The following is a 26,735-nucleotide window of genomic DNA, read 5'->3' on the forward strand; positions in this document are numbered from 1 at the left end:
AGCACGAGGCTATGCGCTAAAGAGATCACTAGGGCAATGACATGCTAGCTCAGAGGCTTGCGCGAGGGGGCGGGAAGCTCACCAAGCTTGAAAATGGCAAGAAGCTAGATGATGGGCGGTGATGCGATGGAGCTTCTGGTCAATGGAGAGCGGCAAAGGGTCAATAGCATCCTCTGGGTGCTTCTTGGCAGCTCGTGGGGGTAGAACATCAACGGCAAGGTCACAGTAGTGGAAATGGTGATGGAGCCGGCCCTGTGGTGGTAGCAGAATGGGGAAACACACACACACACACACACACACACAAAGGCCGAGTAGCTCTATTTATAGAGGGAGGCAGAGCAGTGAGGCGGTGTGGAGCATGACGTCATGCTGTCGTTGGTAGTAGCGTGGCAGTGAGGTAGCGGAGCGATGCCCACCATTTTTCCTGTAGCATGGGCACGCTGCACCATCCACGCACGTGCATGGGCGCAGAAGTCATGCAGCATAGAGGCATGGGTGACGTGAGCATGGCTGAAGAGAGAAGAGAGAGTGCGAGGGAGTGAGGGGTGTTCCGGTGATATTTCTCGGAGGGGCGCGGCTATTGCGGTGGCGAGTGGCACGACACACACTGGAGGAGGAAGGAGAGAGCATGGGTGACCGAGTGGTAGATGGCTGACACGCGGATGGCCACACTTGCATGGGCATGGGTGAGCGCACGTGTGTGCTGGGCTGACAATGCGATGGCAGCCCAGGCATGAGACAAGGAAAGGGAGAGAGAAGCTGGGCTGGCTGGGCCACGCAAGGGAGAAAAGAGGGGGATGGGAGGACAGCCGGGCGACTTAGCACGGGCTGAACAGAGAAGGGGGGGGGGGATGAGAGATTCAACGCAGGAGGAAAAGAAAAAGAAAAGGAGTTTGGGGGTTTAAATTCAAATGGAGGTAATTGAATTTAGATTTGGAATTAGGTTTTGGGTTTGGTATAATATCTATGGAGACATTTGAACTGTAATTTGTATTTGGATCTTGAGACTTTGAAGATGATATGAATTCAAATTAGATTTGAGCTGAAGGAATCTAGGAACAAATTTGAAATTGAGAGATATTCAATTTCAATCTCCACATAAGAACCACAAAAACCATAAACTAAGTCACATGAACCAATTTAATGGAGGGATTATTTTGGAAACAATTTTAGTGCATTTTGGTATACGCACTGGTATATATACATTCATATACATACCTCCTTGATTTTAGTTACCCTAATCAATCTAAAAAAGTTTTAATTTGGAGCAAAATTTGTAATTAATTAACATGTTAAACTCAGGATGTAACAAACCTACCACACTTAAACGGAATCTCGACCTCGAGATTCGGAATTCTCATCGAAGAGATTTGGAAACTCCTTCATTAGATCCTCTTCGCAATCCCATTAACTTCTGCTTCTATTTAATTACTCCATTGTACTTGGCAGAACCTGACTGTTGTTCTTCTGGTCTAACGAGTTGCCACATCTAAGATTCAGATGGGTCTGTCCTCATACTGAAGATCTTGTTATAGATCCATGATTTCCAGGGGAACATGTTCCTCTAGAACTCTCAGGCATTTCTTTAATTGTGGTACATGGTACACATTTTGCACATCAGACATTTCCTCAGGAAGCGTTAACCTGTAGGCTACTGGACCAATTTTATCGTGCATCTTGTATGGTCTCACATACCTTGGTGCCAGCTTTCCACGAACTTGGAATCTCCGAGTGCCTCTTATTAGGGATACTTTAAGTATACGTAGTCCTCGACCTTGAAGGTCAAGTTCCTTCTTCAGTCGGCATAACTTTTCTGTCTACATTGAGCTGCTCTCAGATTCTCTCTGATCTTGGTGACTTGATCTTCTGTGTCTCGAATTAATGTAGGTCCGAAGAGCGAACGCTCTCCTACTTTTGACCATAGTAGAGGTGTCTGCATTTCCTTCCGTACAATGCCTCAAATAGAGACATCTTCAGGCCAACTTGCAAATGATAGACTTTTTTCCTAGTCTTTTACGTAGGTTATCACATAAGCACTCAGAAGATCTTCCAAGATCTGATTTACTTTTTTGGTTTGACCATCAGTTTGTGGATGGTAAGCTAAACTAAAGTCTAATTTAGTTCCCAGGGCAGTGTGTAGGCTTTTCCAAAATCTTGATGTAAATTGCAGTCCATGGTCAGAGACGATCCTACTAGGAACTCCGTGCAGTCTCATAATTTTGTCAATATACAGGTTCGCCAACTTATCTCCACTGTATTTTGTCCTAATAGGTATGAAATGAGCCACTTTAGTCAGGTGATCCACTATAACCCATATGGAATATTTACCCTTCTGAGTTCTGGGTAATCTTACTATGAAATCCATACCAATTTCAACCCATTTTCAAGTTAGGATTTACATGGTTGCAGCAATCCTGCGGGTCTTTGGTGCTTTGCCATGACCCTTTGACAGGTGTTGGGAGGAAAATAAACCAGCCAGAGGATAATGGTTGAAGATTATTATCCAAGTCCCTCCGGAGCCTTGATCTCCGGACCCTCAGTTAAAGGCTCGACCTCGAAGTCATCAAGTCCCTTCACAGTACCTCTTCATACCTGTGAAGCCTTCCCTTGGCTTAACCGGCTTAGCCTCCCGAAGGCTCAGCCTCCCAAAAACCCGGCCTCCTGAAGCCTCGGTCCCCTGAAGCCTCGGCCTCCTGAAGCACCGGTCTTCCGAAGTCTTGCTTCCCGAAGCCTTCACCTCCCAAATCCATGCCTCCCGAGGCCCTCGCCTCGAGCTGCTCGGGCCACCTTCCCAAAGGCTACAAGGTGAGTCAATAGGCCTTAGGAAAGATCTGCCGGAAGGGCAGCACCAGTCGTGCTTTGCCTGTAAGGAAGTGACCAGCATTAAAAGCCTAGGCTGATGGACGCCGCTCTGACACTTCGGCATCATGGAGGCTATCTTGACACCCCTGACAGTCCAGCACCGGGCCGCAATTGGCGACTGGCTTGCTGCACTCGAGGGGGCAGGCACCACAATAGTTACCACGATGGATATTTATCTCACCTGATAGGGTAGAAAGTAGTTATCCGGGATAAGGTCCAGTAATTCGATCAGATCCCAAATATTTGTACCTTATGATAACTTGTACGCCAAGCTATACACGGCCCTATAGATAGGGGGCCATGGTCATCTGGGCAGAGGAGAGGGCAATACAGTGAAAAAGACATAGAGGTGAAAATACACCAAGTCATGTTGTGATACTCCTCCTAGAGCGATCTACTTTTTCTACCATCAATACATTCGTGGTGTTCCTTCCTCTTAAACTTCGTCTCCAAGCTTGAGTCTCCTACTTAGAAGAAACTCTCGCCGTACTTACTAGGGCAAGACAAACTCTTGCTCCAACAGCGTGCTATCCGTGGGGACTCAAACACAGAAGTGCTAAGAGAGGTAGGAATCCACTAGAAAAACCACCAAAGGGCTAGCTAAAACCGCCATACCCACCGTTGCAAGCAAGCAACCATATGCATGGCTGTCTCAGCCATATGCACTGTATGCATGCTCCAGCCCCGCTGCCGTGTGGGACGGCGTTTCTCTGACCTTGGCCAACTCAGAACCTTGGGTCGGTACTGGAACTCCAGACGGCGCAGATACCTTCCAACCTCTGCACGACGAAGACCTGACCACCGCAAGAGAGGACGCAACCGAAGCCACAGCCAAGAAGGCCACCTTCCAATGGTTCTAGGCGGTCCAACACATGAGTGCTCCCACCTGGGCTTGGTCCCCAAGTATCCCTTTCGACCAGACCTACGATACCTTGAGCGAGCCAACATCTTCAACAAGTCTGTCCACCCAGCGCCCTCCTTGGGCCCCTTAGGCGAAAGATAGTTCCAAGGAGACGGAGGGTTACGGGGTGCGCGGACCTCACCAGCGCATCCAACGCCACCCTCACAACACCAACCACGTGCATGGAACCCCAAGGCCACCTCGTCTGGGGAAGCATAGTCAGAACCACTTCGGCTCCAAAAACCGGTTCACCGGGTAGCCTCGATGGTCTCCTAAAGGGGAAGGAGACCCTAGGGAAACAACAGGCTCTGGGACACACCGCCTTCGGCAGTGACACCAATGACAACTCCAAGCTCCAGAGCCCCGGAGGCACATAGGTACATCCTGTATGGACCAGGGAGCGGCCACAACACCAACGACTGCCGCACCCTCATGACCTTTCGGGAGGAATACCTTGGAAGGCAAGCAGAATACCTGGCCGCAGAAAGAGTGGGCGAAGGACGACGTAGGGTTTGGAGGCCTGGGGCAAACTCCTGGGCAAAAATGGAGAGTCTTACAAAACCTCTGGCAAAAAAGGAGAACTTTACAAAAATCCAACAAAAACGAAAGTCTTACAAAACCTTCGACAAAAACGGAGAGTCTTACAAAACCTCCGATAAAAATGGAGAGTTTTACAAAACCTAAGGTAAAAGCGGAGAACCTTACAAAACCTCCAACAAAAACGGAGAGTCTTACAAAAGCGCTGGCAAAAACGGAGAACCTTACAAAACCTCTGGCAAAAACAGAGAGCCTAACCAAACCTCCACACAACAGAGAGCATTACCAAACCTCCGGCAAAAATGGAGAGCTTTACAAAACCTCCGCACAACAAAGAGCTTTACCAAACCTCCAGTAAAAACGGAGAGCCTTATCAAACCTCCGCACAACGGAGAGTTTTACCATACCTCCACACGACGGAGAGTCTTACCAAACCTCCAGCAAAAATGGAGAGTTTTACCAAACCTCCACCAAAACGGAAAGACTTCCAAAAACTACCGCAATAGGGATGTTTTCTGAAAACTCTGCCGGGCGGAAAGGTTCTGAAAGGACCTAACGGGAACAGTAACCCGGCATTGAAGGCAAATGCCTCTATGCCGAAGGGATACAAAACTTGCTGGCCTCCAAAGAGCACAACACACAGATCAAAGGGGTATAAAAATCCCCCTCCCTACAGGGAAAGTTATGACCCGCGTGACTCAAACATGTATGGTAAAAGGTAAAATAATTACCCTACCATATCCTTTATAGACACATTTCATACGTCATTTTATGAGCGTTATACTAACATTTAATAAAAGCCCACACTGTGTGGCACGGGAAACATAATGGAACCCTCGACTATCCATTGCAGAGACGTCAATTCATTACAGTGGCAAAGGGCCGAGGGGGTCGCAGACCACCTCTCCTGCCAAGCCTTTGGCTTTGCCTCCGACACATCGTCACCAAGCTCCGGACAGAGTACCTCTGGATCCGGGCAGTGGCTAAGGGCCGAGGGGGTTGTGGACTACCTCTCCCACCTAGCCTTCAGCTTCGCCTCCAACACGCCGTCGCCAGGCTCCGGACGTAGTACCTCCGGAGCCGGGCAGCAGCTAAGGGCTGAGTGGGTCGCGGACCACCTCTCCCATCTAGCCTTCAGCTTCGCCTCCGACACGCCGTCGCTAGGCTTCGAACGGAGTACCTCCAGAGCTGGGCAACAGCTAAGGGCTGAGGGGGTCGTGGACCACCTCTCCCGCCTAGCCTTCGGCTTTGCCTCCGACATGCCGTCGCCAAGCTCCAGATGAAGTACCTTCAAGCCGGGCAATGCTAAGGGCTGAGGGGGTTGTGGACAACCTCTTCTACCTAGCCTTTAGCTTTGCCTCCGACACACCATCACTAGGCTCCAGACGGAGTACCTCCGGAGTCGGGCAGCAGCTAAGGAACCTGAAGGGTCAAGAACCACCTCCGGAGCTTGTCTCCAAAGGTTCCAGATGGACTTCGCTGAGTCAGAAATCTAGAACAAATTGGGAAGAAGGCTCTACCAGTGCCGAGCCCGAGGAGTACACAATAACAGGGAGTGATGAAGTCACCACTACTCCACCCGGCTCTTCTTAGTTACCCTACGTATCTACCACCACCAGATTCCCGAGGCCACATCTCCCCCAGAAGGAACGAAACCGGCGATGATCTATGCGAAGGCTCAGTACCTCGGTCGTTAGAAAAACTAGCCATCGCCTACGAAGAGGACAAAGAAACGTGTTTTGAAGGCACAAAGGCACACACGCATGCGGTCACCCATTCGAAAGATCCCCTTGCACTCCGATACAGAAGGAGACACGACCATCCCTGGAGGTCCATATTATATTATTAAACAACTAGTACATCTAGAGGACACATACTAAAGCGACAATACAGAAATTGCCACAAAGAAGATAGATCCCTACGGAGCAAACCAGGGTGAGAAAGACTACAAGGCGACTAAGTCAAGCCATGAGCCCGCAGCAAGGCCATGGTCAATCGTGAGACATGGGTGCCTCATGACATCATCAAGTACACCATCCCGGTGACCGCCTTAACCTCCTACGAGTCCCGGCAGGGGCCGCGCATGAGATGGTGTATGCGCCTCATCTGGAGCCTGCCCTGCGAAAGCCAATATAGTAGCTGGCTCTCGAGCTGTCGAAGGACGAAGAAGAGTCCAAGGAGGTTGCCAGCGGGGCCTTCTCCTTCGCCTTCCCGGCCTCCACCTTTACCGCTGTCTCCATAGACGCCTGCTCGCTCTCCCCCCGCAGGAGATCCCAGTCGATCTCCTCATTGTCATTGGAGATATTGATGATCTCGACGGGCATGGCCTCCCCAACCAAAGGTGGGTTTGGAGCGGCAGGCAGCTACCTCCCCTACAGAGATGGAAGCGGCGTGGCCACTGACACCTCTGCTGACGACTGAAATGGTCCGAATCCCGAAGAAGCCATCGAGATCATCAACATCTCCGAAGAGGATAAGGAGGAAGACGACGCTATACCCAAGTCAAGGTTAACTGCTTGCTCGTAGGGCTGTGGAGACTCCAACCGGGTGACCCCAGCTTTATACCTGGGCCAAGCAGCCACGTAAGTCTGGAAGATAAAGCGAAACCAACATCGCGGTGTCCTTCATTGAATTCCTGGGGGAACAGTGGGTGCCCCAGTCATTCCTCCAACACGTGGCAACGCTCCACGATGAATGCCTCATTTTCTCACACAGACATCCCGTCACATTAATAACCCAGACTCCTTTCAGCGCGTGATAGGGGCGTGGGCACAAGACCCTAAATGACCCCCCCCCCGCATTATCCAGTCAGAACATGGCTATGGTACGTCTTATCTTGCCAGGCAAACACGTAGGATCCTCCAATCCTACACGTAACTTCTACTCTGGAGACCTCAAAAGGTAGGAAGAACCATACCGAAGGAATCCGGATAACCTGTATCGGTCTCAGCACAAACCCCAGAAGTGCACCACATCCATCGACGTCCCTCTAGCCCGGTGTCCCGACACCGCGGATGATAGCTCCAATAGGCTCCAGAGCAGATCGCCACCACCAGTACGCCATCAGCCTTGGGCTCGCCATCGACGCCCACGGTTTTTAACCAAAAAAACATCTTAAAGGACAGGGAATTTCCATCAGGCATCCTTGATACTATACCAAGCTGGGGTTAGTTTTCCTCTACATCCTCTCCCCTCCTCCGAAACATCAGGGACCGAGAATGAGGGGGTACTGTTGGGGGAAATAAACTAGCCTGAGGATAATGGTTGAAGATTACTATCTAGGTTCCTCCAAAGCCTTGATCTCTGGACCCTCAGTTAAAGGCTCGACCTCCGAAGTCATCGGGTCCCTTCACGGTACTTTTTCGTACCTACGAAGCCTTCCTTTGGCTTAACCAGCTCGGCCTCCTGAAGGCTCAGCCTCCCAAAACCACGGCCTCTCAAAGCCTCGGTCCCCCAAAGCCTCAACATCCTGAAGCCCCAACCTTCCAGAGTCCTTCTTCCTGAAGCCTTCACCTCCCGAGGCCCCCTCCTCGGGCTGCTCGGGCCTCCTTCCCGAAGGCTACAAGGTGAGTTAGCAGACCTTAGGAAAGATCTGCTGGAAGGGGAGCACCTTGCTTGCAAGGAAGTGATCGGCATTAAAAGCCTAGGCTGATGGACACCGCTCTGACACTCCGGCGTAATGGAGGCTATCCTAACACCCCTGACAGTGCGGCACCAGGCCACAATTAGCGACCGTCTCGCCACACTCTAGGGGGCAGGCACCACGATAGTTAGCACAATGTATATTTATCTCCCCGATAGGGTAGAAAGTAGTTATTTGGGATAAGGCCCAGTAATTCGGTCAGATCCCAGATATTTGTACATTATGATAACTTGTACGCCAAGCTATGCACGGCCCTATAAATGAGGGGGCATGGTCATCTGGGCAGAGGAGAGGGCAAGACAGCGAAAAAGACACAGAGGTGAAAATACACCAAGTCACGCTGTGATACTCCTCCCAGAGCGATCTATTTTCTACCATCAATACATGTGTGGTGTTCCTTCCTCTTAAACTTCTTCTCCAAGCTTGAGTCTCCTCCTTAGAAGAAACTCTCACCGTACTTGCTGGGGCAAGATGAACTCTTGCTCCAACAACAGGTGTCACATCGAGTGACAACCCTGTTATGTCAAATTTCATTCATGTCCACCAATATTTGGTCTTCAGGTCTGTATACATATTGGTACATCCAAGATGAATGGAGTAGGGAGAGTTGTGGGCTTCATCCATGATTAACTTCTTAAGATTTTCCCGATCCAGTACACATAACCGATCCTTGTACCATGCAGTTCCTTGCTGATCCACTCTGAACCCTGGTGCTTTAAATAGACTGAGATTCTTTTTTATTTCTAGAACCTTTTCATCTTTTGACTAGGCTTTACGAATTATATCTTCCAGTGTTGGATGTAACACGAGGTTTTGAAGTTGCCCTTGTGTTATGTGCAGATTCAAATGCTACATTTTTTAGAGAAGTTCTGGTCTTAACTCTGGTACTTGAAGACTACTGCAGTAAACTTTCCTACTTAGGGTGTCAGCCACCACATTAGCATTGCCCAGATGATATTGGATACTTAGATTATAATCCTTTATCAACTCTAACCACCTTCCTTGCCTCAGGTTCAATTCTAACTGAGTGAAAATATACTTCAGGCTCTTGTGATCCGTATAGATCTCGCACTTATTTCCCATAAAATAGTGCCTCCATATCTTAAGTGCATGCACAACTGCTGCTAACTCTAGGTCATGAGTTGGGTAATTTTTTTTCATGCGTCTTCAGTTGCCTGGATGCATAAGCTACAACCATGCCTTCTTGGATCAATACACAACCTAAACCTTAGCATGGGCATCATAATAGACCACAAACTTCTAGATATCTGGCAACTTTAACACTAGGGTGGTAGTCAGTCTCTTCTTGAGTTCTCGGAAACTCCTCTCACAGGCTTCATCCCATTCAAACTTGGCGTCTTTTTGGAGAAGATTAGTCATTGGCTTAGACAATTTTGAAAATCCTTCAATAAACTTATGGTAATAACCCGCCAGTCCAAGGAAGCTTCTAATTTTCGTGATATTGATTGGTTAAATCCAGTCAACCACTACTTTAAGTTTTGAAGGGTCCACTAACACACCTTCAGCTGTTAGAACATGTCTAAAAATGCCACTTCTTGAAGCTAAAACTCACACTTGCTGAATTTGGCGTAGAGATGGTGTACTCTTAGCCTTTCCATAACTACTCTCAGATATTGTTCATGCTCTTCGGCACTACTTAAGTAGATGAGAATATCATCAATAAACACTATCACAAATCGGTCCAGTTCTTCCATGAACACCTTGTTCATTAGATTCATAAAGTATGCCAGGCATTTATCAATCCAAATGATATGACTGTAAACTCATACAATCCATACCTTGTTACAAAGGCGGTCTTCTGGATGTCACTTTGCCTAATCTTTAATTGGTAGTATCCATATCTCAAATCTTTCTTAGAGAAGTACTTGGCTCCTCTTCACTGATCGAACAGATCATCAATCCTTAGTAGTGGATACTTGTTCTTGATTGTCATCTCATTCAAGGAACAATAATCAAGACACATCCTTTGACTTCCATCTTACTTTTCTACAAACAGAATTGGTGATCCCCAAGGTGAAGAACTAGGTCTGATGAAACCACTTGCCTGCAGTTCTCTAATCTGCTCCTTCAATAACTCCAGTTCATTGACTGTTATCTTCTAAGGTCTCTTAGCAATCAGGGTTGTTTCGGGTAAGAGATCTATAGCGAACTCTATGTCACAGTCTGGTGCCATACCAGGTAATTCCTCTGGGAATACATCTAGGTATTCACATATCACTGGCACACCCTCTATTGACTGGGTAGATAAGTTGCATACCATTGGGTCAGACATGGGTCCTTTAGGCTCAAATTCTACTTGATTCCTTTATTATTGACTAGGGTAACTCTTCTACTAGCACAAGCTATATTGCTTTCATGCTCGGTTAACTAATCCATTCCCAAGATGACATCTATTCCATTTGAATTCAGGATAATTAGATTTGTCAAGAACTCTACCCCACTTAAACGGAGTTTAACCCGGGGGCATCCTAGATGACACAAGATATTTCTCGCAAGGGATCGACCAGCTTAGGGTTCTTAAGAACTATAGTTGGTAACTTATGATGTGTAGCAAACTTTGAGGAAACAAATGAATGCGAAGCTCTAGAATCAAATAAGCCTATTGCAAAGGTTGAGTTGACAGGGAACTCACCTAGTATGACTTTTGATGCTTCCTGTGCTTCTTGCGCATCAATGTGGTTGAGGAGGCCTCATCCATAGTTTTGTGACTATTTGGCTGACTGATTCCCTCCTCGTCCAGCTCCTGCTGCTAGAGCTCTAGGGGCTGAACGGGATGGAGCATTGTTCCTGTTGGCATTGGGCAGTCCTTCATGTAGTGAGCTAGTTGATGGCAGATGTAGCATGTTCTTTGCATAACTACTGGAGTTTTGGTGTTGCTCTGCTGGGACTGCCCAGTGCTGGAATTTTAGGGAACAGATGCTGCTGTGCGGGATGTGGATCCCGGAGTCTGATCCTGCATAGTTTGCTGCTGCCAATATTGGAATCTATGTCTACATTGAGACTTGTCCCCTAGGACCTACTGCCCCTGGTCAGAGAATTTTTTCTTCCTTTCTGCCTCTATGGGTGCACGGGATACCTCTAGAAGGATGGTTTTGTTCATCATAGTATTGAAGTCAGGGTAGATGGTAGGTACGAGCTGGACATACAAGTTGCACTTCAGTCCTTTCTTGAAACAATCTTGCTTCTTCTTGTCTGTTGACACATCTTCTGGGGCATAGTGAGAAAGACGGATGAATTTCTAGATGTACTGGTCTACTATCATTGATCCTTGCTTTAGGCTACGGAATTCGTCAGCCTTCATTTTCATGGTCCCTTCCGGCACATGGTACTTCCGAAACTCTTCACAGAATTCCTCTCAAGTGATGGCATCGGCATCTACTAATGCCTCATAGTAATTCTCCAACCATTCTGCTGTTGATCCATTAAGTTGATGGGTTGCTAGATTCACCCTTTCTTGACCCTCATAGTTGATGATTTTGAGCTTTCTGGTGATGGCCCTTAGCCAGTCATCAGCCCCTAAGGGGTCTTCAGTACTATCAAAAGTTGGAGGTTTGATCCTCATGAACTCTGACATCTTGTTCTAAGGTCTATAACCTCAGTTGTTGTTTCCTACATGTGCTATGGCCTCTAGTAGGTGGGTTTGGTTGGCCATCACTGCCACTAGGTCATTTTCTGGTAGTGGGGGTAGTGGGGTTCCTTGACTGTTGCGGTGGCTCTGGTGGACTTCCTGCTCTATTGGTTCTCGGCTAATTTGGGAGTTGGCAACCCTATCTTTGCCTCTATCTTGGCCCGTAGCAACACTCCCTCTGGACACTATCGTACTTTCGGTTTTAGATCCACCCTCAGGGGCCACAAGGACGAGAGCCCCCTGGAGTTGTTGTCAAAGGTGAGATGATTGCCTGGATGACTCCACCTGTTAGATAAGAGAGGAAGCAAGAGCTGAGATGCAGCTAACAGATGAGGGCAAGCAAGATAAAATCAAGGACAATCCTTGCCAATAACGCAATCAAGAGCCAACAAGAATCAACACCAAACACAAGCACCAACAATATATATTCAACAAACCTATAAATATCTGTACTAGGTCACTAGTACAGAAGTTTTTGTTCAACAAATGACAAAAGCATGCTCATAGAGCATCTGACTACAGGGTTATCTACAACAAAATCTACAAAAGGATCTAATCCTACTACTAACTAGCCACGACATGTCATCCTCATGCGTCATCTACGGACCTATCAGCGGTGTTGCCAGCAACTGACTCAGCAGCTGAGAGGGTCCCTGCTGGTGTTGGGGTGGAAGTGGGGTCGAAGATCCTCTCTTTGTCATTGTCGCTGTCGCGGTCACTAACGAGCTCACGCTCACTAGGGTCCTCCTCCTCTGAGTCGTTGGTGAGTATCACAATGTCTCCATCCTGAATCAGTTCAGCGAGCACTAATCCTCCACTAGCTATTGGAACTGGCAAGGGGCCAATCCTATCGTCTGCTATAGCTGTCGCTATATGTGCGGGTAGGAGGGGTACACCTAAAACTGAACGTGCTCTTCCTGACAGTTGTTCTGACTCAGGAGCCATTCATGTCATTCTGCCTGTTAAGATCCCTGTGATGTGCCCTTACCACCCTTTGCCATCCTTCGTGGTGTCTTACCGTTGTGTCTTCAGCAACTCTGGCCTAGGCCCTGATCTAATCCAACATCACACAAAGAGCTCTCTCTCTCTCTCTCTCTCTCTCTCTCTCTCTCTCATGTCTCTAACTCCTCTGCCCTCTGGCGACTATCCTATAACAGCTGATAGGTCACATTGTGCATGTGCTCCAAGGTGTGGAGGTACTGTGTTATGATGGCCATGGTGGTGTCCTCCTCCTCTTCTTCCTGTCCTGCATCCTCCATGGCAGTTAGACGTGTACACCAAGTGGCTTGCTAGCCAGTGGTAGCTGGAAAGTGCCTCATGGGAGTGTATGCCACCTCTCTGAGATGTCTCCTGCATAAGTGCTGAAGTGCTTCGTAGGCCACCAACTGGTACGTGTTAGGGTATTGTACTCCAGTGGTGCTGACATGCCATGGCCACTAGCTAGGGTGCCTCAGGCAGTTGAAGATCTACAACAAAACCTAGCACTTCTAGGATTCATTCTCGTCGTACTCACGCCTGATGAATTCTAGGTGTCGGTTGTATCCTAGGTGACAACAAGCTTCCCAGAGCAACTCGGGAAAGCCCTTCACTCGTAGACATCGCACTGTGTTCCAGTTCTCATCTTCCATCTGGTGGGGAAAAAAGGATAGCTTAGAACTAGCATAATAAGTTTTCAAAGGTAACAAGATAGAAGGTAAGTATGCAAGTAGTTTTGATAACATAGTTTTTAGAAAATAAACAGACACGAGCAATTATATCCTAAGGTCACGTCCTACAACCGAGCATGGCTCTGGTACAACTCCTGTAAGACCCCAATCCCGGGACCAAGTAGTTGATACATACAATACAACAGTTGTAATATCACAGTCAAACTTTGTACATAGTTACTAAAGTTTAGAGTACAAAATGTTACAACCTATACTGTATATTACAAACCTAGCCGAGAGGCCAACAAAACATAGTGGAAAGCAAAAGCCCAAGCCACAAGTAGCTTAGGGTGCGGACGCGACTTCTAAGACTATTCTTGATCCCTGCCTTCACCTCTGGCGAAGTCCGCATCAGCTTGCTATTTTGAATGACAGCAAGAATGAGTGTGGAAGGTATTCAATAAGCCCTATGCTAGTTCAAGGTGTTGATATATGCATAAAGGGGGTAATTCAAGGATAAGGCTTTATGTTTTAGTTTTAAGCATAAAGTAGTTTATTCATTTGTCCAATTGTATCATCTAGGATTGACTTAAAAACAATTTAAATAGTTCAAAACTAGGTAACAAGCTATATCTAGGGGTTTTCGGTCCTGGGAGGGGCTACACCTCACTCTGCAGTACCTTTCATCACACCTCACTCCATAGATCCTGGCAAATTTAGCCAGCAGCCTCATCACATGGACATCTTGTCCACATACTCACTCATCAAGACACACGCACCCAGAGTCTAGTCAACACGATTGCTGCTTTCGCACGTCCATGAGCATGGACATGGCTATTAAAATAGATTTACACTCTGCAGAGGTTGTACAACTTTACCCATGCCATATGCTCAACCTCTAACTGTTGCAAGCAGAGGAGCGAATCATGCTGAGACACTCCAATCACCTTTCCTGTCGAGCTTTTCTACGAGATTTACCCCCAAGCGCCAGAGTCCATGTACTGAAGGCTAGTCCCTTTTTTAAGCCTAGGTCGGTACTAGCAACCTCCAAATAGAGGGACATATAGTCACTTGACTGCTCGCTGCTCTCAGCCTCCTAGTATGATTCCCAACTCAGTCAAGTGAAGGAGAAGTCAAGTTCTACCCATTCAAGATGCATGGTTTCACAAGGTGGTTAGGCTAGACGGTGCAATGGTCCTTAAGCAGCTATGATAGGTGTCTTCTGGCAATGAACACCATAGAGGTGACTCAAGCCCCTGGGAGCATCCTCATCCAGAGTACTACTCCACCTGCCCCCGTCAAAACAGTTTTCACCCATTTTTACATATCACCCTCCACATCCCACACGACATCAAGGATTTCACAACCATCAAGGATTCATGATATATGAGTTATCATTGATAACAACAAATCTTATCTCTGAGGAGAGGTGTTTTAAAAGCGACGTCTCCGAGGAGATGTATTAAATCCTAAGCATGTTAGATATCAAGATGTCATCTGTCATTAATATAGATAACAACAGGTAATCCTAGGGTGATGTGTATTTTGGATGATAACATTTATGGCATGGTAAGTGTTTAATAGGATTAACTACTACAAGCAGTTTGTAAAAGCGCATTATATAACACATGCGATATAAGTCTAATTTTAGTTGATCATGTAGATTAGTTAAAAACATAGGTTCAGTGTGATCAAGGAGATAGGACCTGCCTTCTATGAGGTTTTTTTGAAGTCTTGATTGTAGTTAGGATCTTCCTCGCCCCAGATGCCTCCAGCGCAGCACTCACTCATAGAATTCTAGCGGTTCTGTAATTGTGACTACGATCATTAATAGGCTACACTTGAGTAGAATCAAATAACACCAAATGAAAAGCCAATGAGCCCTAATGAATATTACACTATGATAGATAGGTAGATCTCGAATTTAGAGAAAGAATCACTGGAATCAAAGCCAAAATGGAGAAGTTATGACTCCCAAAAGATTTAATCTAATATAAATTGAAAAAATATGAAATGACACTATTTATATGTGGGACCCACATGAATAGTAACCTAGGCCCACATGAATAGCAGCCGGGATTAGGCCTAAAATGGGTTTGGACTGGGTTAAGCTTGAGCTTGGGCTGCATAGTACTGGGTTGCATAGTACTCGGCCCACTCGGGTCTAGCTGGCTGGTTTAGCAGGCTATGGAGCTGGGCCGGCCCACTAGGGCATGGCCTTTAGGTAGCTGGGTCACCCTGGTAGGCCGGTGGTGATCAGATCGAACCGCAAGCTGACTTGGCCAGGCTGCCTGGGTGAGCGATGGCCCAGCCATGCGTGCAGAGCGCGCGAGCGAATAGAGCGATGATAGGGGAATGATCGACCAGTGACGAGTGATTCAACGGAGCTGCGCCGGTGAACTTGTTGGGAGCACGATGTCGCTAGGGTTCCACAGCGGAAAGTTAACGCCAAGCATCTACGTGTGATGGGGAACTTGTCTAGGGACACATCAACGGCGCCTAGCAACAGGAATGACACTAGAGGGTGACCGGAGGAGATGGTGGCGGTGCAAGAAAAAAGGGCAGCGCCTCCTCTAGTCTATGCGTGATTGCCCTACAAGAAAAAGAAGCCTAATGCTCCCTGAACTACACAGCACGATGGCCAGACCACAAGCAGAGGCACAAGCATATAGGCAGCGAGCAATTTCACAACGGTGGAGTAAGGACATGGGCAGCACATGGCTATGCGCTAAGAGAGAGCATTGGGGCGGTGACATGCTAGCTAGGGGGTTGCACGAGGGGGGTGGGAAGCTCACCAAGATCGGAAATGGCGAGAAGCTGGACGATGGCCAGTGATGCGACGGAGCAGTAGAGGTGGAGGTGGCTTAGCTACTGGCGCGAGCGAGCTTCTGCCGGGCTTCTGGTCAATTGAGAGCGAGAAGGGGTCGGCGGCATCCTCTGGGTGCTCCTCAATAGCTTGTGGGGGCAAAACATCGACGGCGAGGTCACAGTGGCAGAAATGACAGCGTTGCGCTGTCCATGAACGTGTGTGGGCACGAAAGTCGCACAGTGCAGAGGCATGGGCGACTCGAGCATTAACAAAGAGAGAAGAGAGAGAGAGCGAGGGAGCGAAGGGGTGTCGTGGTGATATTTCTTGGAGGGTCGCGGCTGTCGCGGTGGTGAGCGACGTGCGATGTGCTGGAGGAGGAAGGAGAGAGTGCGGGCAACCGAGCGGCAAATGGCCAACACGTGGACGGCCATGCTTGTGCAGGCGTGGACAAGCAATGGGCTAGCGAGCGCGCGCGCGTGAGCTAGGCCGGCAGTGCGATGGTGGCCCAGGCACGAGTGAAGGAAAGGGGGAGACAAGCTGGGCTGGCTGGTCCACGCGAGGGAGAAAAGAGGGGGAGGGGAGGAAGGCTGGGCTAGCTGAGCACGGGCCGAACAGAGAGTGGGGAAAATGAGAGATTCAGCCCATGAGGAATAGAAAAAGAAAAAGAGTTTGGGGGTTTAAATTCAAATGGAGGTATTTGAATTTAGATTTGGAATTAGGTTTTGGGTTTGGTATAATTTCTATGGAGACATTTGAATTGTAAGTTGGATTTGGATCTTGAGACTTTGAAGATGATTTGAATTCAAATTAGAATTGATATGAAGGAATGTAGGAACAGATTTGAAATTGAGAGACATTCAATTTCAATCTCCACACAAGAACCACAAAAACCATAAACCAAGTCACATGAACGAATTTAATGCACGGATTATTTTGGAAATAATTTTAGTGCATTTTGGAATACCTGGTCAACTTAATACATTTAATATATGAATATATACACACTAATATATATACATTCATATACATACCTCCTTGATTTTAGTTAGCCTAATCAATCACAAAAAGTTTTAATTTGGAGCAAAATTTGCAATTAATTAACATGTTAAACTCATGATGTTACAAACTAGGTGGTTTTTGCTAATTTATTGACCAAGATCATCGCAGCTTGCATGTATAGGCATCAAGGTTGTTCTCAACTAGGTTTCCATCCTGAAGAAATATAAAATAGCTAGATCATCTTATCCATGGCATTTTCAGAGCGTCATCTAGCCTAAACATGCATCATAGAGCATCATCAAACATCAGAAAGAATCACCAGCATCATGTAGGCATCTTTTATGTGAAAAATAGTAGGGTTTAGCAAAAGGGGATAAACCGGGTAGCTAGAGACCAAACCAGAGAGCCAAGCTCCACAACGAAGGTGGCCTCCAATGACCGGAAGAGTAGTAGGGGAGAACCATACCACCATCTCAATAGCAGAAATGGTGCCAGAGAGGTGGCAAGGCCTCACCAAGCTGAGGAGGAAGTAGAGGAGGTTAGAGCTAAGGCTAGACATCCAGAGGAGCTCCTAAAAGCAACACCATGTCGCTCGAGTCGAGGAGACCGGCTGGTGACGACGACTGCGAAGCCCTATGACAGAGCACCACCACTAGGTCAAGCTAAGGAGAAAGGAAGGAATATGTGTAGAGGAGGGCAGCCAAAGGTAGAGGAGCTCCTCTAGATCTCACCGATGGTGGTGAAGGTGCCATGGCCAGTGTCAGATTGAACTTGCAGCAAAGAAGAGCCACTACCAAGGGGGGAAGGAGAGGAGGCACCAAGAATCTCGCCTTTGGGCAGCTGACATGCCAGAGCTACTAGAGTCGACCAAGCTACAAGGTCAAGGTATTCGGGTGGAGGAGCAAAGGAGCACGAGAAGGAGAGTCGTGCGAGGAAGGATAAGGAAAGGAACTCGATCGAATGCTTCCGAGGGGAGGTCAAGGGGGTCGTAGGTGGGCTAGACCGAGCAAGAAGGAAGACAGCTGGGCTAGGGTATAGGCCAAGTTAGGCTAGGTCCATGGATGGGCTTAGGCCTACATTGGTCGAGCTGCTTTGGTCCTTTTGGGATGGAGTTTGGGCCATCCTTGAGCCGAAGTTCCTTTTTTACTTATTCTTTTAATCCAGGATATTTTTATTCTAGAAATCTAATGAATCTTGATTAAATAATATGGGAGTATTTTTCTAACTAATAATAAATGTTAGCAAATAGGACAAGGTTGATTTATAGATTGTTTTCAGCTTGCACTTTAAAAATAACCAAAGATCTTAACAGTTAAGGAAAAATCTTCTAGAGCATCAACTGGGAGTTAGATTAAAGTGCATTGGTCTAGATTTCCATAATATCTAGTTCCTTAAGGTAAGTATATCTTAAGTGAACATCGCTCTTATAGAATCCTTTGATTTGATTGTTTTCAAGCTTTGGAACTGACCCGAAGTTTCAAACTCAGTCTAATATCCAACACTTTGATAGTTTTCCTGTTTTAGGTAAGTTCCAATGATTGCTCATGTTGCGAAGCTATTTTCAAAGCGAGGCTTTGAACTTATATATGACTATCACCTGCATGATCACAGTAATCTAACAAACCAAGTTAGAGAACCATGTTAACCTTAACTAATTACTATGAAACATGATGCTCTTGAGCATGAAGAATGCTAGTGAGACAATGTATGTCATGCATGTCTACATATCTTGCCTTTCTTGGAATGCCTCACTAGTATCTTCTTGCTTATTTGTCATGCAAGATCACTAGTATCTCCTTAACACAATGATAACATTGTGAACTCTACTTGACTCATGTGATTGCTGGTTGCTACAATGTATCTTACTGAGTACGTTTGTACTCGTATCTTTAAACCTCCTTTTTTATAGATGGGAAAAATATAGACTATAACCTAGGTTTCTAGAAGATGACGATGAAGCCTCACCAGCAATTGAAGAACGAGAAGCATAGTACGATGTCTTATACTTGAGGAGGCTATGAGGAGTGGCATTGAACTAAGCATAGGTTGGGTGGATATCTTGACCTACCTTTCTGGCATATAACTTGGATCTTCTTAGATTTTGGGTTCGTAACTTAATGGTGCTTGTAAAGTTAACATAAGTTGTGATTTATATCGTCTACGGATCTGTTCCATTATCTTCTGTTATGTCACTCTGATGTGTCAATGCTTTGATAATTTTCACTTACCGGAGTAGGGACCATAGACATGACAACCTACCTCTGAAGTGGTGATGTCGGGTCGCCATAGAATGTTTCGAAAAGAAGCCATTACGGGTATACCGTTTCGGTACTAATAAAAGATGGGGGTGTCCAATTTCAAGTGGATTGAAACTTCGTTTTTTCAATCTCCTTTTTAGCCATTAAACAATATCCAAGAATTAACATAATATTGCAACTTTAATCTATCTAGTAGGTGACTGAGATATAAGAATGTATTTTAAAAAAATAGGAGCGGTTTCCCCCTCCTTTATTCTTAAAAAAAGAAATTTTTAGGCGATTGAAATTAATTAAGCTGAAAAGAAATATTAAGAGTAAGGTGCACCTAAGTTACAACAACTTGCATGGTGGGTATGCACATTTGTCAAGTGAAAATTAGCAAAGCTGAAAAAAAATTTAGAGCAAATGTCTAGTTAGCCTTGGAAAACTAACCGCCCATATAAATAAAGGTATCCAAATTTTTCACATGAAAGTTGTAGCACAGACCTATCATAAAATATTACATAATTCGTTGCTGGTCAATGGCAGCGACTAAATTGAGTATGGAGATTGGAAAATTGGAAGTGTGCTCACAGGCCCACGGAAAATCGATCATCATCGCGTTCAGCAACTATAACTTTATACACGTCCTGTCCAAAAAACACTTACAGAAACTAGGAAGGAGCCATGTATCTACAAACCAGCTATCAGTTAAAAGTTTCAAATCGAGCATATACACTTGGGCCGAAGAAAGCTCAAAGCTGTCATCTATATAGTTCTCCGTGGGTAAGACTGATGGCATTTACAACCAATGGGAGTACAACATAACAGATACTGCTGCAAAACAGGGTGTGCGGGCTCTTGGAAGGGCACGGCGCAGGATTTTGCTCTTGACTGAAACCAATGCAGAAATTACAATGTCAATTTGCTCCAGCGCCGAATGTGAAGCAGAACGCCCAGGAATTGGACAAGAGAACAGAATAATTTAGGCTGTCAGACACTCCAAAAGGTTATGTTATTTCATTTTCTTCTTTTAGTAGCATGGAAGAAGCTGATGACGCATTTTGTACGTCTGCTCCACGACTACTGGATGCTGAATTCTGCCCCCTGTGTGGTAAGCTGTTGGAAGATGACGCATTGGCATTAGCAGCAGCATGGCTGCTGTTCCTGGCTGCTGGCACGTCATGGTTGTGCTTCCCTTCGTATGTAGTTATGACGGCCTTTGGGTCCTGCGAAGATCTTTCAATATGCTTCTTCACATCACATCCTTGGTATGTGCATTTGTAGTAACTCCTACACAGTGCAACCAAATTTGACATGTGAAGTATAACTTAATTCAAATAGATTCTCCATATAAGTTTTAAGTGTTCAACAAAAGGGCCATCGCCAAATCTACTTGATGACTAAATAGTTCAAACTGATAACCACAGATATCATTTGAAAGCGTAAACTTGTCCAAAAGCCACAACTTTTAATTGTTCCTTGTTCTTTTTCAACAAGCCAAGTTAAAGAGCAAGATATACATTGACAAATATGTGTAAAGTAAGAACACAGCAGCCCTTATAGCTAGGTACCTTAAAGCTAAGTAGAATACAATCAGAAAAGCTTCCAGAATAACTTTTGTTGGAGAATAATGACTGGAACTGTGATATTTTGCCAAATTCTTTCAAAACTAACTCACTTAATCAAGAGTCATCTTAACTGGGTGAGACAACTATACAATACTCATATGGTAAAACGTAAAAATGTTTTTTGGTCCGCACAAGAGATGTGGGCAGCAGGACTACGGCCAAATCAAACAAGAGTTCTTCATTGCCACTTAGTATTTCTAAGTAGTGCGTGCAATAAGTTACTAAATTTAAATCCTGTATAAATATAGAGGGGCTTTTCTTTGGTACTCCTTTGTTAAAAAAAATAATTTACAAATCTCAGAGCAAAGGCCATTACAACCTAACAAAGAGTAAATATGTACCTGTATTTGTGGTTTCTGAAAGATCCTAACTAAAACACCAAAGAACATGGACTCAATGGAATACTTATAGAGTTATAGTAGGGACTGCAGGCAACGACCATGTGGTATTTTCGGCACTGGAACATGGTCTAGGAATAAATAGGACATCAGGACTAACTTGCAAAAAATACAGGTTTGAACCAATCATGTGCCAGTCCTCAAGAGCTCACACCACTGACCGGGAGGGATATATTTGGCTTTGTGGCAACCATGACTATCACATGATCTCATCCGCTACTTTAACTTCAAAGCAAGTGTAAACTCACACGAATGAATACATAGAAAGAACATAGAGAACAAATGCAAAATGATAACAGTATTACCTTGGATGTGGATTCCCTTTTACCACTTTCTGTCCATACTTGCGCCACCGGTAGCCATCATCCAGAAGATCAACCTCACTAGTTGTTTGCACAATGATCCTTTGAGCTGGAGTTGGCACATGTCTGCCCAATAAAACAGGCATTTATAGATGAAAGATAGAAAAAGATTTCCTACTAAAAAAATGCTCATTATAGAAACTACCTTTTGTTTACATTTGCATGACTAGCATCTTCATTGTCAGTGCCAGCTCTTACTTCATCATCACCCTCCTCCTCGCTGTCACTTGAGCCTGACAATTTCTCACCTCCCTCTCCCCTCTTTGACATTGAAGGCCCTGCGATGCCATTTGATGCCTCAAATTTTCCAGAGCAATCTTGAGAGCCTGGTTCTGATCTAGTTGAAGCATCCTCATTCTCATGAAAATCATCCTCTTCATTTAGTAAATCACCATCTTTGGACCTCCTTTTTGGTGGACGCTGGTGGTTATGCTGACCTCTATAAATTATCTCAGTAATCTGTCCATCTGCTGAGCGCTCCACTTTTTTCTTAACTGGACAGCTCGCTTCAGTACATTTGTAGTAACTCCTTGGATACTCCCCACCCTTAACTGCCTTCTGGCCATACTTCCGCCAGTTGTAGCCATCATCGGCAGGTTTATCCACAGTGAATGCAGAAGTTTGGAATCCTTGGGAAACCTCATTTGATTCAATGTTGCTATTAGCTGTATGCAATGGCTGAGTTGGTATCTCCTGTGTTGATGTCACATTGGCAGAAGAATTGACATGCTGTGACGTCAAAGCTGGTGTTGTCGACGAGAAAGGGAGTGAGTAATCTGTTTGATTGACCATATTGTACGGAGGGTGGAGTGCTTGTGCTGTTACTTGTACTAATGCTTGTTGATGGGACATCCCAAAACTCCCCTGCAAGGAAAAATTATAATAACACCTATAAGCCCAGATATAAACATATCTTTATTTGTGAATGTAATAACTACCAATTAGCACAAGCAAATATACAGTGACAAACCAAACATTCAATAAAACTTAAAACCAAGCACCATACCAGTGATTTCCTGATATCTACATGGAACAATAAGAAATAATTGGACTCTTTTTTACAGCGACAAGGAGGAATGAAACTTCAAAATCAATTCTGTCATTCAGGATGGCAAGACATTTGCTGGTTCAATGGCTGGAATTTCATCCTATCCACTACATAAGTTTCAGGCATTTCTCAAGCAAAACAAGGGAAAGATTTTAGATGTTTGGAGACAAGGTGTTTACCCTCAGCAACAATTAGCAGTTCACAATGGGCAGGTCCAGACTAGGAAGTAGGAACTAGAGGCAACCAGCCAGAAAACACCAAACATTACACGAATGAGAGCATACCAGTCACAACACGGCCAGAAATCAGTCAATAATTTGCAATTACATGACATTGATTATCTAAGAGACTTTTCATAGTATTCTCTAGCTTTTCTTCTACTTTTCACAAAGTAAAGGTAGTTACTACGATATGATAGAATACCAAAAATTAAAACTGAATTCATCCCCACACTAGTATATCCTCTGCTTCTCTCATTAATGCTAGTGTCATGCCTGATATACATTGAGAGTACAAAGCATGTGTTGATGCAAGTATGCAACAATCTTTCGGATTCATGTTCAGGTAATACTGCGTTGGGACTGACACCACCATTACCATCATGTAATCAATATCAGCATAGTAAACAAAGGCACATGCAAGCATGATATTTTTCTTTTTGCAACAGATAAGATAATAATTGTATTCAATTCATTATTTGTAGGACCAAAATCAGCAACTCACTTATGTGAATGATAGGATCAACATGGAAATCTTTCAGAATGCAACAGATTATTAAAAAATAAAGTGCCATCATCAATGCCCCATATTGTAATATCATAAAAAAAAATTGAAATACTAACATACTAAAATAGTTATTTTTCTGCCCAAGCTGGCAAGCTCCAGTATTTATGCCTAACCTAAGAAACTTGTTCTGAAGTTGATACCAAAAAAGTGGTTTTAAGTACAATTAAGTTTGGCCAATAGTAGAGAAAAAGTTAAATGTCCGCATAAGCAGGTCTGATAGTGCAATTATAATTTGGAAAACTTTGTTATATTCCTTATTTTAATGGGCTAAACAACTTCAAGCATACATATTACCAAGTTGCATCTATGTATCAACTATATCAGAGCATGGCTTACGTATCAATTATATGAATTTAGGAGTAGCATGCTGTATTCTTATTTTATTTATTTTGACAAATGGGATCATCTTAAAGGCCAAACAAGCACCCATTTGCTTAAGTACGGATGGTGACCGCTTGCTCACCATTTGACAGCATTGATTGAATCATCACAACCACAGTAGAGTTACTTGTGAAAATTCAGGACAGTAATTGAATGTTAACTTGCTAGGTTCTCTTTGAGGCATCTGTATCTTTTGGTTGACTCCTTACGTGAAAGAATGTTATAATGGTATAACCTCAAGGTGCACAAGCAAATAGTGTCCTTGGCATAAACTACAAATATATAAGAGAGCAGTGAAACAAGAGTACACGACTAATCAGCATAACTATTAACCCTTCTAACCTTATCACTGCAACTAACAAAGCAAAACATTAGAGAGGAGAGCTAAATGAAAGACTACCGAAGTTTCATTTCTGTTATTTGCACCTAAATGGAACGTTGTAATTTCAGTTTTAATCAAAAGACGAAAGTTCAAAAATTCAAACAAGAAGGCCACGGTCCAAGCACAGGATCTCACCAAGAAAAAATAACTCATGCTGTAAGCGGGAATGAAGGATATTCAACATAATCCCAAAAAGGAACTTCAATTTGGTCTACACTCACAATCTTGGGGAAAATGCTCATGTGAGTAAATGAGCTAATCGAATCCCCCCACTGCAATGCAAATCATCCCTCGGCAAATGCAAGTCAAATTGCTAGAGTTCAGAGCTATCCTTTACACAGTGCATCACACTGAGAACAGTCGCGTACAGAATTCCAAGTACTGAGGACCACGACATGACACAAGCTAACAACCATGCTTGACCTTTCCACGCTGCACGCAGATCTCCCAAGGCGGGTCCAAGCTAGGAACCAGCAGTGAACTGACCTCACGAATCCGCAACACTATTAGGAACCAGAAGTAGTATAGTCCCAATAAATTTAATTAGCTAGTACTACCCAACACGCACCAGATAAAAACCAAAGCATCGGCAAGCACAACCGCACAAGCGAGCAAGGAAAGCAAGCGAAGGTGCGATTTCGATTTCTAGCTAGGGTTTGGGGAATACCGTTGGGGAGAAGAGCCCGGGGGAGCCGAGTAGCGCGGTGGGGCTGAGTCCTGGCGGCACGGCGAACGGAGAGGGCGGCGAGGGGCCCCGGGCGACGGCTGGGAAGCCTATGGCGCCGAAGAGGAGCTGGGTGAAGGAGCCGTGGAAGGCAGGGGAGGGCGCGTCGGCGAGGGTGAGTGGGCCGGGGCTGGTTTCGGCGGCGGCCGTGGAACCGGCGCCGGCGGCGAAGAGGGACTCAACGGCGGAGCGCAAGGGCAGGGAGAGCGTGGTGCGTGGCGGCGGGTGGCGCGCGCCCTCGCCGGTGGCGGAGGCGGAGGCCTCGCGGGCCGCCATGGGGGAGGAGGAGAGAGCCGAGAGAGAAGGAGCAACTGTGCAGGGGGGATGCTTGGGGAACGCTTCTCCTTTTTCTTGCCTGCGTGGGCGTGCGGGGGCAGACAGAGGGACGGCTTTTGGAGGAGCCGGGGGGGGGGGGGGGGGGGGGGGTGCGCCCACTCGCCGGCCCCCCTCGATCAGGAATGGAAATGGTGATACTTAACCGCGACAGGAACGCGCGGTAAACCTTAGCCGCCGCCATTTGGCTTGGCGGGACCTCCCTCGTGGATGGATGGATTTTTCTGCGCCGCGGGCCGCGGCCGGCTGCTGGTTTGTCTCTCGTCCGCTCTGCTCCGGCCTCCGAGGGTGCTTACATCGAAGTGCACTTTGTTCGGCTTAAAATACAATGGCCGGCTTAAAATATGTTAGAGATTCCATTAGGACCTCTCCAGTGAGTGTTTGCCAGGCTCCAGATCCAGAATCTATGTTGGATTAGAATAAAGTCCTACCAAATGAAGTAACTCTATGTTTTTAAGTAGCCCGATTCATTGATCCCCTCCATTTCCTATAAATTTTAGGATGCAACTAAAATGTTACTCTAAGTATGGATCCGCTCTTGGAAACTAACGAGTACATCAAATTGAGGGGATATTACGGTTTTTGTCATCAATACATCTACCAGCCCTTAGACCCACTCCCCACTCACCATCGTGTGGCGCGTGCGCCTTTTCGTGGCCCTAGTCAGGATGCACAGGTAGGATGTGGGGAGGATGAGGATGAGGATGCGATCAGGATTGCGACGACCTTGTGGGCCTTGGCGTGAGCGGTGAGGAGACGCATGGTGCGGAGAAGGAGGAGCGATGCGAGCTCTGCGTGCCCTCCTATGGAGGTGACGTGGAGGAGCATGTTCCTTCCAGCCGTGGCGGCAGCCTCGAGGTCAAGGCGGACGGATCCGCGAGAAGCACCTTCACGAGCACAGGGTGGGGTAGGAGGTGGAAGTGGTGGGCGTGGACGCGGCGAGGGGTGAACTTCACAATCAAGGGTAGCATAAATAATTCATCATAAACCTAATCATTCATGGATCTAGAGCCAACATGCTAGCCAAACACCCACATTGGTACCTCTAGCTTCGCTGATGGATCTGCTTCACTGTGAATCTGTAAACCAAATTTGAAGTTAGAGTTGTCCCAAGCAGTCCCGTAGTTGAGATTGACCTCAACTTTTCCTTAGAAAAAACCAAAAGTCGAACACAAACACATAACTTTTCCAAAAAGCTAAAGCCAATGTACTACTAGGAAGTAGAAGTTGGTTGGAACGTGCTTTTGGTGACCTTTTTGAAACTTCAAGTTTTCAACAATCCTATTTGTTTAGGCTTCTCAACTTAAGTTTCAAAATCAAGAATAATAAGGGCCTATCAGAAGCCGGAGAAGCCAGCAGAAGCCTAAACAAATAGGATTGTTGAAAAGTTGCTTTTACAGAAGCGAA

The 26,735-nt window shown here is 45.8% G+C and overlaps 1 protein-coding gene across 1 annotated transcript; it reads right to left on the reverse strand.

Moving 5' to 3' along the window:
- Positions 1 to 19,742: 19,742 nt before the first annotated feature.
- LOC133915915 (probable WRKY transcription factor 4) lies at positions 19,743 to 25,372 on the reverse strand. The gene is made up of 4 exons (XM_062359310.1): positions 24,939 to 25,372; positions 21,820 to 22,538; positions 21,618 to 21,740; positions 19,743 to 20,576 (listed from the first exon to the last, which is right to left on the reverse strand). Exons 1-4 carry the CDS (start codon positions 25,269 to 25,271, stop codon positions 20,294 to 20,296), a joined length of 1,458 nt encoding a protein of 485 aa, XP_062215294.1. The 5' UTR covers positions 25,272 to 25,372; the 3' UTR covers positions 19,743 to 20,293.
- Between the last annotated feature and the right edge of the window lie 1,363 nt (positions 25,373 to 26,735).

Source organism: Phragmites australis, chromosome 4 (assembly GCF_958298935.1).
Source record: "Phragmites australis chromosome 4, lpPhrAust1.1, whole genome shotgun sequence".
Lineage (NCBI taxonomy): Eukaryota > Viridiplantae > Streptophyta > Magnoliopsida > Poales > Poaceae > Phragmites > Phragmites australis.